General features: G+C 37.1%; 1 protein-coding gene across 1 annotated transcript in view; it reads right to left on the bottom strand.

Annotated features, from left to right (window-relative positions):
• Nucleotides 1–16,724, bottom strand: part of TLK1 (tousled like kinase 1) — a 181,004-nt gene that overhangs the window by 86,559 nt on the left and 77,721 nt on the right. The window contains 2 exon segments of the mRNA XM_007944095.2: nt 284–355; nt 7,222–7,340. Of these exon segments, the coding sequence (XP_007942286.1) occupies nt 284–355; nt 7,222–7,340 (191 nt within the window).

Below are 16,724 nucleotides of genomic sequence, written 5' to 3'. Positions count from 1 at the left end.
AGAATTATGAATGGGTAATAATGATCTATTAAGAACATTTATACCACTAATGTACAAGTTCAGCTACATAACAAAGAAATGATATTTTCTTTCTTTTGCCAAAAAGAATCTTCCATCTGAGTATTATTTTGTAAGGCAAAACAAAACACTCCGAGACACTTAAAAAGCATTAAACTTTAGCACGATTGATGAAGATTTAAAAGAACAAAAACACCTATTTGATTAAAAAAGGTGATTCCAGATTTCACTTTAATAGCACCATAGCCAAGATGAAATTACTTACCTCTGATTCTTTGTCACTTAAAGATCCTAAGCTTCCAAAACTGTGATTGGAGCTTTCATTATTTGTTGAGGCCTGTTAAAAAAATTTAAAGGTAAAAATTAAAAGCAATTATTAAATAACCATATACAAAGTAAACTTATTTATAGAAATGAAAATAAAGCATGATTCTTTTAAGCAAGGAAGCCATATGAAGTAAAAGTAAGAAATATCAAGCTCTTTACCCTATAAATATCTTAGTAAGTTTATCAAATCAATAAAGTTCTGCTACATTTCAGTTATTGACTTGTGTTACCTAATTCTTCGGGACACCAAATTTAAGAGCAAAGGAATTGGGCTATTATTAGGAAGATCCCTAAAATTACTACTCAATGTATAAAACTAATGCTTCAAGTGAAAGCATCATGTTTCTCAATTACCTTCACAATATTAACAGATTCCATCATCTCCCATACACACACCATGCCTTCTTCAAACTAACAAATCGCAGCTTGAGGATTTTTGTTTGTTTGGCTTAGTCTTTTATGAGGCTTATCATTTTGTTGATTTTTTTTTTTTACCCTTTGCTGTTGTTGTTTGTCACTGAGTTGGCCCCGACTCATAACCCTTAGTACATTAGATCAATGTCTTCTAAGAATGCTTAGACCAGAGCCTGGCCATCTATGATACAAGAGTTAACTTCATGTATAGGCAGTTCTATTAATATTCCTATCCTTCCCTTCCATTTGTAAGGCTAGCAGCTAATCCGACTATTAAAGTTTATAGATTGGCCAATAAATTACCCATAGATAAATTTCCAAACTGATGACTGAGCCATAAATTTAATTTGGCAACATTTATAAAATGTTTACTACATACATGTCCAGTACTATAAACCAAAAACCAAACTTACTGCCGTCGAGTCGGATCTGACTCATAGTAACCCCTCCTTGGGTTTCTGAGTCAGTATCATTACGGAAGTAGATTGCCCAATCTTCCTTCTGATATCTACTACTATGCTGGGCACTATATAGCTATTTTAAACACAGGACAGCATCTGGACTGATTATCAAATTCAAGTACACGCAGAAGAAAGTTATAATCTAATTAGGGCAAGATTATGAAACCTGAAACAAAGAATATCATTAACAGCACTTACGAAATGATAAATTAGAAAGATTCCAGCACAACAAAGGCAGTGGCAATTTTTGAGCACCCCTAAATCCCCACATAAAAATGCACAAAACTCGACAGTAAACCACAACCCCACTGAACATTTACAACAAAACTAGGTAACAAGGAATATCCATGAATTTCTCCCATTCCCCTCAAAAAACAGGTGGTAACAAATCACTAACACCCACAAGCCTTGCACAGTATCATTAGAGTATCATTAGTATGGGAGGAAGCAGAAAGAAACAGGGAGTCTGATATATCTGAGAACAAAAGACTTTGAAAATAGCAACAGATATTCAGCAAAACCAGCATGGATATTTAAGTACAGAAGCTGTAAATGGAAGGGTTTTTACCCTTTCCAATAGTGGGTATACAAGTGCAAGGAGTCTACAGTGAGGTCTGAATAGGCTGGAACAGTCTAACCTCTAGCAAATATTCAAATGAATCCTTTCCTAACAAGGTCACACAATGAGGTGTGGAAGCAAAATTGAATACAACAAGTATAATAGAGATAAAGGAAAGGGAATATTCAAACCAAAGTGGGGAAGGGGACAGAGCCTGGAAATCTCAGAAACTAGAGGCTGCAGTTTTGAAGTGTTAAAAACAGCAGCCAAGGGAATTTCATGAGAAAAGCCATCCCAAACCACATCTCCTTCTACAAGTTTAGGAAAACCAATTTCACAGAACATGAGCAACAGAAAGTAATATAGATCAATCCTACAAAGTTATTAGAACAAGAATAAGGTGCTGAATAATATCCTGATAATAAAAGCATACCAGGAACATATTATCTACAAAGTAGGTATATAAAACTGTAACCTACTATTTCAAAATAAACTAAAAAAAAAAAAAAAAAATTTATGAAAATGATTGAAGACAGGAAATATCATCATAAATCATATTTTAAAAAAATAATAATAAAATAAGGTAAAAGAACACAGGAAAACATTAGAAATAAAAGTAGTTTCAGAAATGAAGATTAAATATGAATGAAATCCAAGAGCAAATATACACCACAGATAATTCCTACCAATAATAAGTCACAAATTCCTTGGAGAAATGATTCCAGGTCATCTTAGTGTAAAACCCCTTAATCAGTAAGCCCTGCCTACTCACACACACTTTCCAAGTGTTCAAGGAACTAATGCATAGATAAGAAATATAAACAAAAAGTAAAAAGAACTATAAGAAATAGACAATCCAAGGAGCAGGAGGGAAACAAAATTCACATACAAACATGAAACTATTACTAATATCCTAAAAACTGTAAGCTATGAAAAGAGAACACTTAACAACAACAACAACAGCTTCTGGAAATTAAAAGTATTGAAAGCTGGAAATGAAAGAGAAAATAAATAGATCCAAAAAAGCTGAGAAAATTTTCCACAAAGACCAAAAAAATTAGAAAAGAAAATTAAAGAATCAGTGCAGGAGATCTTGGCCCAAATAATGAGAGTTCCAGAAAAAAATAATAAGAAAACCAAGGAGCTGAAATTATCAAAGATAGAGTTCAAGAAAATTTTACAGCACTGGAAAGCATCAGTTTCTGGATTGATCCAAGCACACAGGTTCAAAGAAGTACACCAAGAAACAGTATTGTGAAAATTTTAAATGTCAAGAATAAAGAGAAGACCCAAATCCTTTCAGAGAAGAACAAACACAAAGAATTAGGAATCAGAATAGCATGACTACTCTATTGTAACTGTAGAACTTGAAGGCAATGGAACAATGCCTTTAACATTCTAAGAAAATCGCTTCCAACCAAGAATTCTAAACTTAGAGTACCAACCAAATGGAAGATGGAAGATAAGCAAGTCTTGAAAAATTTACTCCCCATGTACTCTTTTTCAACTATAGAGAATCTGCTTTACTTACCAACTGTCCCTCCCCCGCCGCAAAGGAAAAAAAAAACAAGAAAGAGGAAGACATGGGATATATGGGATACAGGACATGAAGCTCAACTAAGGCATATACAAAAGAAATTTTCATGATGTTCAAGAGGGAAGATTCCAAGACGACAAGTACCCAAGCAGAACTGGAGAGTAACTAGCCTAGATAAGAACAGAAGAATAAAGGATTTCAGTGTTCTTAAAACAGGGCTTTAAAGCAGTCCAGCTCAGTTCACTCACAGTCGACGAAGCAAAACCAGACGGACACAAATTTTTTAACTATAAGTAAATTGGAACATTAACCAGAACAGGCAAAATTACAGGTCAAAGCCATGCTGGAAACTTAATTTCCTTCTTAGAAAACAAGGACAGCATATGCACTGCATAGCAACCAAATCTCTGATCTGCAGCACCTGGCTCAAAGATGGAGGACAATGCGCCACTTTGGATATGTGTTCCTCTCCACAGTCCTGACAATAATTTTATGTCACACATCAGGTTCCAGAAAGGTCTTACTTACACCTTTTCTGAGGTTCCCATTCCAGGGCTTCAACTTGTAATTTTTCCCATTCCAATTACTGTTCTGGATCTCCCAAATTTTGAAATTCAGTTCTGTTCATATTTTGTTTCATTGGCCATGACTGAATCAGTTCTAAATCCTGTCTTAAAACCAAACAATAATTCAGCTTACCTAGTTAAAAATGTCTGCCTTAGGAAGAGACAGAAAAGGATAAATGGAAACAGGAAACCCAGGGGGGGAGTGGTAAGAGTGCTGTAACAGTGAGGAGATCATAATGTCACAATAAAATGTGTATACACTGTTGAATGGAAAGCTAATTTGCTCTGTAAACTTTCATCCAAACTACAATAAAAAGCGTTTTTGTGTGTGTATGTGTGTGTGTGAGTGTGTGAGAGGAGTCTGCCTTGAGCATTATGCTTTCTGAAGAACTATTTATATGGGCTAGGAGACCTGGTGGTGCAGTGGTTCAAGTGATTTGAGCCCACCAGCCATTCCACGGCAAAAAGATGTTGTAGTTTGCATCCATAAAGATTTACAGCCTTGAACCGCTATGAGGCAGTTATACTCTGTCCAACAGGATCAGAATCAAACAACAGTGCTATATGGGATCAAACTGACAAGAGCAACTCGAAAGATTAGACAGGAACCTTAAGACAGTGAGTTTATGTTAATGAGGATAGAACAACTCAGAAAAGGATGGTGAAAATGGCTGCACAATTTAAAGTATGTAATCAAAGTCACTGAACTGCACATGTAGAAACAGTTGAACTGGTGTATGTTCTTCTGTGTATATTCTCAACCACAAAAAAATAAATTAAATTGTTTAAGAAAGAATGAAGGACTTCAGGAAGGAATGTCTGGTGGGGAAAATGTCTTTGAAAATAATTAGAGGAGATTTATGTACCTCTCTTAGTAGAGAGAATGAATAAAGAGAAAACTAAAAATAAGAAAAAAGGGAAGAAAAGAAGGCAACTACTATCCCTAGGGAATACAAAAAACTTTTTTTTAAAAAAACATGTAATAATGGACTCTTAAATGGTTCAGCTGTGAATAATATTTATATAGCCATAATACAGATTGCAATACTGATCTAACAAACATTACAATATATCTAAATTAGGACGGAGATGGGCAAGTTTAGCTATTTCTGTACAGGCTGGATCATTTGAAAAAGGTAACTCTAGAAGGTACCGACCAATCCTTGCACTGTTGTGGCTATTACTGGAACAGACTATAAGATACTTAAGGGCATAGGTCTCATTTTTTCTGTTTGCAAACCCAGGACACTGAAAAAGGTCTTACACATAATGTAAGTACTTTAAAATATATGCTCAGGAACAAAGCAAGTAGTTTTTTTTTTTTTTTCTTTTTAATGTTATGTTCTCAGCTTAGAATTAAAAAACTGTTATTAGTAAACAAATACTGGCCCTGTTTTCAGTACCAAAGAGTTTTTTTGGGACTAGTCAGTGGAAACAGTGTAAGTCTACACTAGAACAATCCCACAGGGACCACTTGCGTGGAACTCCAAACACAACTGATTTTTTTCCCCAGTACCTTTAGAATATATGCAAGTCTCAAAATTAGCCTTCCAATTACTTCTATTCCTCAAATATTCAAATCAGGGATATGATAGACTCAGGATATACTATGTGGATTTCTTACTTTAACGTAACTACATGGTAGACAGAGAACTAAGTGCTGAAACTCTTGAGATAAGCCAATCTTTTGTCCTCAAAAATCTAGCAGTTTAGTGGAAAACAGGTAACTAAAATATGATGGGATGAATCCTGTCCAGGTATGCACTAGTGTCAATGGAAAGACACAGGAAGTCCACCAAATTCAGATGTGGCAACAGGGTAGAGACAGTCAGAGAAGCAGTCTTAAAGTGATACCTGACTCAACTTCTAAGATTCAAATAGTGGTTAGTCTGATGAAAAAGGGATGTTAAGGGTATCTGAAGCAAAATGAACTGCATAGTCAAAGGAAAAAAGATGTATGAAACCATGTCCATTTAGGGAACCACAAACAGTTTATGTAGCTGGAGCAAAGGTTTGAACGTGAAGAAAAGAAGGAAACAGAGGCATGAAATTAGGCTCAATAAATTGAACTTACAGACCATGTGAAACCATTTAAAGATTCTAAAACAAAATGTAATTAGAAGTGCCTCTTAGTAAAAAATTTGTCAAACTGGAAAGATGGCAGTTTACGCATACATTCTAAACTCAATCTCTTTCCATATGAAGAAGATAAAACAGCAACTGTGATGTAGGTTTCTGTCTTCACTCTTCTTTGCTCTGGACGGGGAGAGATCAGTATTTGCACTTTAGATGGCCACTCATAAGCTTTTAATACTCCATTCACTACTCACCAACTATGTTGTGCCAGATGACCTTGATGTCCCCTGAGACTATGGCCCCGAGCCCCCATGGTCTTTCAAATTTCTTGATATAGCAGATCAAGAGCTTCTAATGCTGCACCCATTTGACAAAGCATCTCAATTAGTGTTCTGCCCATTCCTGGAGCCTTGCTTTTCACCAATGCTTTCAGTGCAGTGGTTCTTAATCATATGCTACTTTTTGAAATTACTGAACACCCACCAATTCTTTAGTACAGTTACTCTGTACATTCATCTTTTTCTGATGCTTCCTGAGACGTTTAGTTTTTCACCCACAGAATCCTTTAGTATTGCCAACTCAAGGCTTGAATTTTCACTTCAGTTCTTCGAACTTGGTAGATACCAACTGTGTTCTTCCCTTTTGGTTTTCTAACGCTAGTCTTTGCACACTTCATCATACTATACCTTGTCTTCTTGAGCTACCCTATGAAATCTGTTCAGACTATTTACATCATCATTTCTTCTGTTCACTCTGTCCCAATTCTAAAGAGTCTCTTTCTGACATTCTTTTTCGTCTTTTCCTTCTTTTTAATTATCTTTTACTTTCTTTATGTATTATGTATTGGTAATTTTCCACAATTCTTCTGGTCTTCTGGTGTGTATTGCTGGGAAATCTCATAGGTAAAGATACATTATTAAGTGTTGTGTAGCAGTTAGAAGTAGTGGATTAGACATATAAATAGTAATATGGGTAATGGGGCAAGGGAAAAAGAACAGGAAAGATAAAGAAATTATGTAATGGAAGAAAGGCAATACAATCTACCAAAATCCTTTTATCTCTGAAACATATACTCTAATATAGCATAATGCCCATGAACTGTGTTATATTAGAAGTCAGGTCAGTAAACACTGATTTCACAACATTATAAAAATTACAATAAGGAATTATTTGCTGTTATGCACTTATGCAGGGATTCTTTACAGCATACATTTTAGACCATACATATACAGAATATCAAATAAAGATTACAAATTTACTCACTTTAGCTCCAACACTGCAACTGCCAGTGCTCCCAGTACTCCCACTTGCAACACCTGTAAATCTAGCTTCCAACAATTCTTGCCATCTTGAATCCAGACTATGAAGCTCATCCATTGCACCTATTAAGATGGGGGAAAAGTATATATATATACACACACACACACACACATATCTGTGTATATATGCACACATATGCATACATGCATACACATAAACAAAATACATCTATATGTGTATGTACAGTTAAAATATCAATAAAAAGTTTATACATGAATGCTAAAGAAAGATGAAATTAAAAGTCTTGTCAGGATTTTAAGATTTGTATGTCTATCAGTTCAGCAGAACATCCTATTCCTCTACAATGGTGGATTTCTAACTCTTGACTACAACCCACAGTGAAAAAATGGATTTCCTTCCAACTTAGTACACACATATATTCAAAATTTTATAAATACTTAACCTTACTGCATGCTGTGTATTCTAATATACGTTAGAATGTCTAGTCTATTCTAGATGATTTTTTAAAAAAGAGAGAAAACCCACTGGTTTTGAGCCATTAAACTGAATTCAAGAGCCATTAATGACTAATGGTCCACAATCTGAAAAATACTGCTCTCCTAGAATAATCTCCTTGTTTTAGAATTTTGACATTGAGTGAATATTTAATTATTTTGTTTATATATACTTTATCTGACTACATTTTAAGCTGAAAAGACTGTATTATCACATCTCTGAAAATTTCTTGAACGGTTAACAGTTTTCATAGAGTAGATGGAAGAAGCACATATATCAAACATATTATAGAGTTAACACCTGTATTTTTATTTAAAAATTATAGAAATAATGTTTAAATAACATTAAACATTGAGAATTTAAAAAAAAAGCCAGCCATGTAATTGTTAGTATGAAGACTGAAGCATCACAACTTCTTGCTGAAGTTTAGTTAAACTCTTATCAATATCTGTTAATTTTCTACTGACAAAACACGAGAGTTGACATAAATGAGTAGTTCTCAAATGGAACAGGGAGGATATTCAGAATATAGGAAAATTTGAAGAATATTTCAATTTACACTAGTCCTTTTCTGCATACCTTCACATTCCTCTCCCAGAGATTAAATACTACTTCTACAGAGCTTGTATTTAAAAATTCTCTTTCTTCTGCTGAAAGGGATTAACAAAGACTTAAATAAATGGCAAGATGTTCCATGCTCATAGATTGGAAGACTTAATATTATTAAGATGTTAATACTACTCAAAGCAATCTATAGATTAAAAGTATTCTCAATAAAAATTCCAACAGCCTTCTTTACAGAAATAGAAAAACCAATCCTCAACTTTATACATAAATGGCAAGAGGTCTTGAATACCTAAAACAATGTTGAAAGAGAAGAACAAAGTAGGATTCATACTTCCTGATTTTACAACATATTATACAACCACAGTAATCAAAACAGCCGGGCACTGATGTAACAACATACACGGGCTGTAGTAGTTAAGTTTGTGTGTCAACTTGACTGGGTCTGGTTGAGTGACGGGGCAGCTGGATGTCGTATTCCCCATGATGAGATTGGTAATCAGCTCCAAGGTGGAATCTACTGTGAGCACCTGAGTATCTGCCTTAGGGATGTGGTCTGCTTCCTGCATATAAGGAGAAACCTTGGGGAACGGTCTCTAGCTAATGGCATGCTTGAACCCTGCATGTAGCCACGTCATTGTTCAGCAGCCTCCCACACTCTGCTGATCTTGGGACTTACAATGGAACTGAATTGATGGCTTGCTGTGTGGTTTGGTAACATCAGGACTGTGCCTTTTTACTTGTCAACCTTGGGCTTGTCAGTCTCAGCAGCCAGCAGCTGTCTGAGTGAAGAAAGCCTTTAGCTCCAGTGGGCCAGGAGCTGGAGGCAGAACTGAAGCCCAAGGTTGAGGGGTTTTCCCTCAACCCTTAGGGCCTGGCACTTTGAACTTGGACTTAAAGCCTCCAAACTGTAAGAGAATAAATTGTTTCTTTAAGCCATCCATTTGTGGTATATTCTTGTCAGAGTGGCACTAGGTAACCAGAACACGGGACTAATGGAATAGAATTGAGAGACCAAAAATAAACCCACACATCTACAGTCAACTGATTCTTGACAAGAGCGCTAAAGTCCCATTCAGTTAGGAAAAAAGAATCTCTCCAATAAATAAAAACCCAAAGCCACCATGTCAATTCTGACTCATAGCAATCCTACAGGGTTTTTTTTTCCAAGGCTGTAGTCTTTATGGAAGTAGATTGCCACACCTTTCTGCCATGCAGTGGCTGGTGGGTTCAAAATGCTGATCTCTCAATAAGCTGGCAAGTGCTTAACAACCATGTTACCAGGGCTCCTTCAATAAATGGTGCTTGGGAAATTTGATCTCCACCTACAGAAAAAGTAAACAGGATCCATGCCTTACACCAAACACAAAAACAAATCCAAGATGGATTTAAGGACCTAAATGTGCAAACTAAAATTCTTAGAACAAGCAGGCACAACGCTGCCAGACTTAGCTTTCAACAGCTGATTTTCTAAAATAGTAAGAAAAGCATAAACAGTAAATAACAAAATAAAGAAATGGGACCTCATAAAAATTAAGAACTGTGGTTCATCAAAAGACTTTACCAAAAAAATGAAAAGACGAGCTATTTACCTGGAGGATTATCTTTGGAAACCACAAGCCCAACAAAATCTAATAACTAGTGTATGTATAAAACTCCAACTTAACAACAATCATAAAATGGGCAAAGGACTTGAAAAGACATTTCACCAAAGAGGACAAGAAAATGGCCACCAAACATGAAAAGATGTTCCGTGTCCTTAGCCATAAGAAAGATGCAAATCAAAACCACAATGAGGTATCATTTCACTCCCACTGTAAAACAAAACAAAACTCACTGCCACTGAGTCGATTCTGACTCACAGTGACACGCCCCCGCAATTGGGTTTCCACGGTGGTAAATCTTTACAAAAGTAGATTGCCCCATGTGCCTTCTGCAGAACATGAAGCATCTTGCTAGGCTGGTAGGTTTGAATTACCAACCTTCTGGTTAGCAATCAAATGCCTTATTCACTATACCACCAGACCTCCTTTCACTCCCACTTGTTGTTGTTGTTGTTGTTGTTATGTGCCGTCGAGTGAGACCTGACTCATAGCAACCCCTCCTTGGGTTTCCGAGGCAGTATTACTACGGAACTAGATTGCCCCATTTTCCTTCCAAGGAGTGGCTGGTGGGTTTGAACCACCAGCCTTCAAGTGCCTTAGGCGCTATGCTACCAGAGCTCCCTCACTAGGACAGCTAAAATTAAAAACAAACAAGAAAGCAAACAAACAAACAAAAAACAAATGTTGGCCAGGATAGAGAAACAGGAACCCTTATCCATGGCTAGTGGGAATGCAAAATGGTGCAGCCATTGTGGAAAACGGTTTAAAAGTTCCTCAAAAACTGAAAACAGAATTACTATATGACCCAGCAATTCCACTCCTGGGTATACATCCAAAAGGAAAACAGAGACTCAAAAAGAGATGTGTACATCAATGTTCACTTTAGCACTATACACAACAGCCAAAAGGTAGAAACAATCTAAATGCTCACTAACAGATCATTAGATAAACAAAATGTGGAAGACACATACAATGGAATACTATTCAGCTACTGGGCAAAATGAAGTCTTGATAGATGCTACAGCGTGGATGGAGCCTGAAGACATGCTAAATGAAATAAGCCAATCACAAAAGGGTAAACATCGTATAATCAAATTTATATAAAGACAGGAAAAGGCAAATGTATAGGGATCAAAGTTTATTAGGGTTACCAGAGCAGAAGGGAGGGGAAAAAAGAGGCTTAATGGTGGTGGAAAAATAGCATTAATTAAAGGGAGAGTTGCCCAGCTTGTAATTGCTGTCAATAAATTGTACACCCGTAAAAAGCTGACTTGACAAAAGTTGTGTGATATTTGTTAAGTATGACAAAATAAAGAGAGTAGCTGTTGAGACTGCTTATGTACAACCAAACAGCTCATGGGATTCAGTTCCTTGGTTTGGAGCTCTAGGGTTATGGCTTTACAAGAAAGCCCAGTTAGTTGGCCTAATAACATGTTTAGTGCTTCTGTTTTACCTTCCAGTTTATTACATAGTGCCTGAGGTCTCAAACAACTGCAAGCAGCCATCCAAGGCACAACAATTGGTCTTTATTCATCTAGAGCAAAGGACGAAGGGGAGTCAGGAACAGGAGGAGAATACAGTTGTGTGGCTGCCTCTGCCATGAGACCAGAAAACTGGATGGTTCCCCATTACCATTAATGAATATTCTGACCAAAGATTCCATAGAAGAATTCTGATCAAAAGGAGGGACATGCAGAACAGAATTTTCAAATTCTCACACTCTGGACTTTCTGGAGCCATGAAGGCTGGATGAACCCCTGACACTACGGCCTTGAGATAATCTTTAATCCTTAAACCAAAAAAATCTCTTAAGTCATCTTAAAACTGAACAATAGTTTAATTAGCTTAACAAGTAAAAAAAGGTCTGCCTTAAACATTATGGTCTTTAAAGAATTATCTAAATGGGATCAAACTGACAACAGTAACTTGAAAGGTTAGTTAGGAATCATAGGGGGCAGGGAGTTGATGTTAATGAGGGAGAAACAACTCAGAAAAGGAAGGTGAAATGACTGCACAACTCAAAGAATGCAATCAGTGTCACTGAATTATACATATAGAAACTGTTGAACTAGTTGTTTTATATTCTCAACAACAAAATAAATAAAATTTATGAAAAATATCTCTTACTATTCTTTCTCATCTGTATAAAGGACTGCATACACAGAGGCCAAGCTTACATTATTTATTTTTCATCCTTCTACCTCAATATAAAGGAGCTCTGGTAGCATAGTGCCTAAGGCACTTGACTGCTAACCAGAAGGCTGGCGGTTCAAACCCACCAGCTACTCCTCAGAAGGAAGATGGGGCAATCTACTTCCGTAGTAATACCACCTCGGAAACCCAAGGAGGGGTCGCTATGAGTTGGGTCCAACTCGACGGCACATAACAACAACAACAACCTCAATATAATGGAACCTTAGTGGTGTAGTGCCTTAGGCATTTGACTGTTAACCAGAAGGCTGGTGGTTCAAACGCACCAGCTGCTCCTAGGAAGGAAGGTTGGGCGCTCTACTTCCACAGTGATACCTCCCCGGAAACTCAAGGAGGGGTCTCTATGAGTTGGATCTGACTCCACGGCAGTGAGTTTGGTTTTAGGTTTAGTGGTGCAGTGGTTAAGCATTCAGCTGCTATCCTAAAGGTTGGCAGCTTGAACCCACCAGCTGCTCTACTGCAGAAAGATGTGGCAGCCTGTTCTCATAAAGATTACAGCCTAGGAAACCCTATGGCTGCTACTCTGTCCTGTAGGGTTGTTATGAGTCAAAATCAACTTGACAGTAATGGGTACCTGAATATATCTTCCTCTATGTACTCTTCCTTCTTTCATTTTGGAGGAAGAAGTAATTCCTCCTAAAAAGCTAAAGTCTTTAATTTTTGTCTTTGATCCTTTTTCTTCTTGGTATCCAAGAGATCCTGCATTCCCACGTATCTCATCTCGCTCTTCCATGTTTTCCGTTTCAATAGCCTGCTTCCTTCTGCTCTCATTTATACGTGTTTTTAAAAAACACTTTAGTTTGAATTTTGTGGTCTTAACATTATCATTTCTTTCTTTCCTTAAGTTAGTGATTTAACAACCACATCCTCCTTGGAATCTGTATTCCATTTTAAGTAGTAGTTGTTGGGTGCTGTTGAACCAATTCCAATTCATAGCAACCCTATGTATAACAGAATGAAACACTGCCTGGTCCTGCCCCAACCTCACAATCACTGCTAGTTTGAGCTCATTGTTGCCACTGTGTCAATCCATCTCATTGAGGGTACTGTTGTTATGTGCAGTCGAGCCAGACCCGACTCACAGTGACCTCTCTTTGGGTTTCTGAGGCAGTCTCACTATGGAAGTAGATTGCCCAACCTTCCTTCTGAGGAGTGGCTGGTGGGTTTGAACTGCCAGCCTTCTGGTTAGCAGTCAAGTGCCTTAGGCGCTCACTGACCCTCCACTTTACCAAGCATGACATCCCTTCTTCAGGAACTGGTCCTTTCTGATAACATAACCAAAGTACGAGAGACCGTCTGGCCATTCTTGCTTCTAAGCAGCATTCTGGCTGTACTTCTTCCAAGACAGATTTGATCATTCTTCTGGCATCTGTGGTGTATTCAATACTCTTTGCCAAAACCCAATTCAAATGCATCAATTCTCTTTCAGTATTCCTTACTCATTGTCCAGCTTTCACATGCATATTAGGCTACTGAAAATACGATGGCTTGGGTCAGGTGCACCTTAGTCCTCAAAGTGACATCTTTGCTGTTAATACTTTAAAGAAGTCCTTCTTTTGCAGCAGGTTTGCTCAGGGAGACACATCATTTGATTTCCTGACTGCTGCTTTCACAGCACTGCCTGTGGATCTAAGTAAAATGAAATCCGTGACAACTTTAATCTTTTCTCCATTCATCATGATGTTGCTTACCGGTCCAGTTGTGAGGATTTTTGTTTTCTTTATGTTGAGGTGTAATCCATACTGAAAGTTGTGTGACGTGCATATCACAGGCTATAAATGAGTCTTCCTCCAATCCTAATGCTGTGCTCTTCTTCATATCGTCCAGCTTCTTGGATTATCTGCTCAGCATACAGATTGAATTTTAAGTATACTCTTGACAAATGTGCTTTCAAATATTATCAATACTTTGTTTTTCTTCTAATCCTGCAATAACATCAGAAAACAGTGTACTATTCCTACTACTGGGGGAAAATTCTTATTTCTATTACTAGAGGAAAATTTAAAAAAAAAAAAAAGATCCTCTCTACCCTTGGCTTTTAAAATGCACAGTTCCAGTTTTCCACAATTCAACCATGTCTTCTCTCTTTTTTCTTGTTCTCTCCTAACAATGAATGTCCAACAAGAGTCAATGCGAGGTTTTTTTCTCTTTTCATACTCCAACTGGCTTCAAAATGATGACTCTCAAACCAAGCACCTATTATACATCAACTCTGACAAGTCTAACACTTGGCAGTGGAAATAAAGCAGTAACAAGATAGACGTGGTTCCTGCCCTCAAAGAGCTTACAACCCGTTGAAGTTTTGCTATATAATAAACTATCATTTTTTCCCTGGCACGAGATTATTTGAAAATATTAAATTACATTTTAAAAATATGCATAAATGAGATACTTGAAGAAAACAAAGACCATGTAAATTTGTATTTTTATAATGCCTATCCAACCTCATCCACAGCAGTATTATCCCCACCAGTTCAATAAAACGTAACAATGATACCTAGACAAATAAAACTTGTTAATTATAAATTTAGTAGAAAGCAGAACACCGGCACAGTAAACACTGTTATATCTTCAAAAGATTTTGTACTAATGACTGCATTTACCATGCTTAAATTCGACCCTGCTTCTTCTATTTCAGAGAGGCAGGACATGCTAGTAATAATTTAAAGCCGGTATTCTGGAATCACACTGTAAACCTAGACTCCCTAGCTGTGTAATCTTGGGCGAGTTACTTACCCTCTCTCTATGCCTATTTCTGTACCTGTAAAATGGGAGTAAAAATAGTAATACTTATATCATAGGTTCACTGTGTTCTGTTTCTACGGAGTGTGTTTAGAAGAGTGCCAGGCATACAGAAAGTACTCTGTATTTACTATTATTACTATCCAAAGCTCTTTATGTTCTCAAATTTTATATTTATACCACCCTTGTGTAACAAAAGAAACAGAGCTGTTCCAAGAAGACACCTAGACACCTTAGTGGTCATTAAACTTTAAGTAGCAAAATGGGAACTAAAACTAGATCAAGAACCACAGGGTAATTAATTACTTCTTGTCCCACCATCGTTCCAAACTCAGTATATCTCAAACCAAATACAAATTTCATAGTCTTAATCTAACTCTGCTTCCAAATGAAATACTTTCTAAATGCTGTCATTGGAACTACCTTTCCACATGAAAACAAAACAATCTTCCAAACCCAGATGGCCAGATGGCTTCACTAACAAATTTTATTAAATAGTTCAGGAATAGTATCAATTCTATGTAACCTACTCCAAAAATAGAAGAGGTCTGAAGAAACACTTTCTAACTCATTTTAGAGCATTACTCTGACCAAAATCAGGCAAAGGAATTATATTAGAAGAAAATTATACACTAACTTTTCCCTTATGAGCAAAGACTTAAAAATTCTCAATAAAATATTAGCAGATCAAATCCACAATATAAAAAAGAAAAATACTTCACAAGCAAGTGGAGTTTATCCTGGCAATGCAAAGCTGCTTCAATATTTGAAAATCACCTTAACTTACAATGTTAACAAACTGAAAAATAATAACAACTCAATATATGAAGAAAAAATATCCGATTGAATTCAACACCTAGACATGATAAAAAAAACTCTCAGCAAACTAGAAAAAAGGAAATATTCTCAACCTGATAAAGAGCATCTGTAAAAAACCTAAAGGCAAAATCATAAAACATAGGGGTTAACATAAACAGCATAAAACCAACATTGAATGTTTTCCCCTAAGACTGAGAACAAGGCAAGTATGTCCTTTCACCACTCCTATTCAATATCATATTACTGCTACTGTTATGTGCCATTGAATCAGACCCTACTCATAGCGACCCCTTCCTTGGGTTTCCAAGGCGGTATCACTATGGAGGTAAGATTGCCCAACCTTCCTTCTGAGGAGTGGCTGGTGGGTTTGAACTGCCAATGCCTTAGGCACCATGCCACCAGAGCTCCTTATTAGAGGCTGTAGCCAGATAATAAGGCAAAAAAAAAAAAAAAAGGAATAAAAGGCATACAGATTAAAAAGTAAGAAATCAAACCCTATTCAAGTCAACATGACTGTTTATACAGAATACTCCAAAGAAAAATAAGTTCCTAGAACCAGTAAGAGACTTTGTTGTTGTTGTTATGTGCCCTCAAGTGGGACCTGACTCATAGCGACCCCTCCTTGGGTTTCTGAGGTGGTATCACTACGGAATTAGATCACCCAACCTTCCTTCTGAGGAGTGGCTGGTGGGTTTGAACCTCCAGCCTTTTGGTTAGCAGTCAAGTGCCTTAGGCATTACGCTACCAGAGCTATAAGAGACTTTAGCAAGGTTGTAAGATACAAGGTCAATATGCAACAACATGCAACTATTTTTTTTAACTGTTGTTGTTGTTGCTAGGTGCCATCGGGTCATTTCCGACTTAAAGTGACCCCATGCACAGTAGAATGAAACACCACCCGATCCTGTGCCAGCTCCATGATCCCTGCTATTGTTGTTCTGTTGTTGTTAAGTGCCGTTGAGTCGTTTCCAACTCATAGCGACCCCATGCACAGCAGAACGAAACACTGCCTGATCCCACGCCAGCCCCACAATCCCTGCTATACTTGAG

Source organism: Orycteropus afer, unplaced genomic scaffold, assembly GCF_000298275.1.
Source record: "Orycteropus afer afer isolate SDZICR_OR568_19922 unplaced genomic scaffold, OryAfe1.0 scaffold00001, whole genome shotgun sequence".
NCBI lineage: Eukaryota > Metazoa > Chordata > Mammalia > Tubulidentata > Orycteropodidae > Orycteropus > Orycteropus afer.
This window is presented reverse-complemented; position numbering and strand designations above follow the sequence as displayed.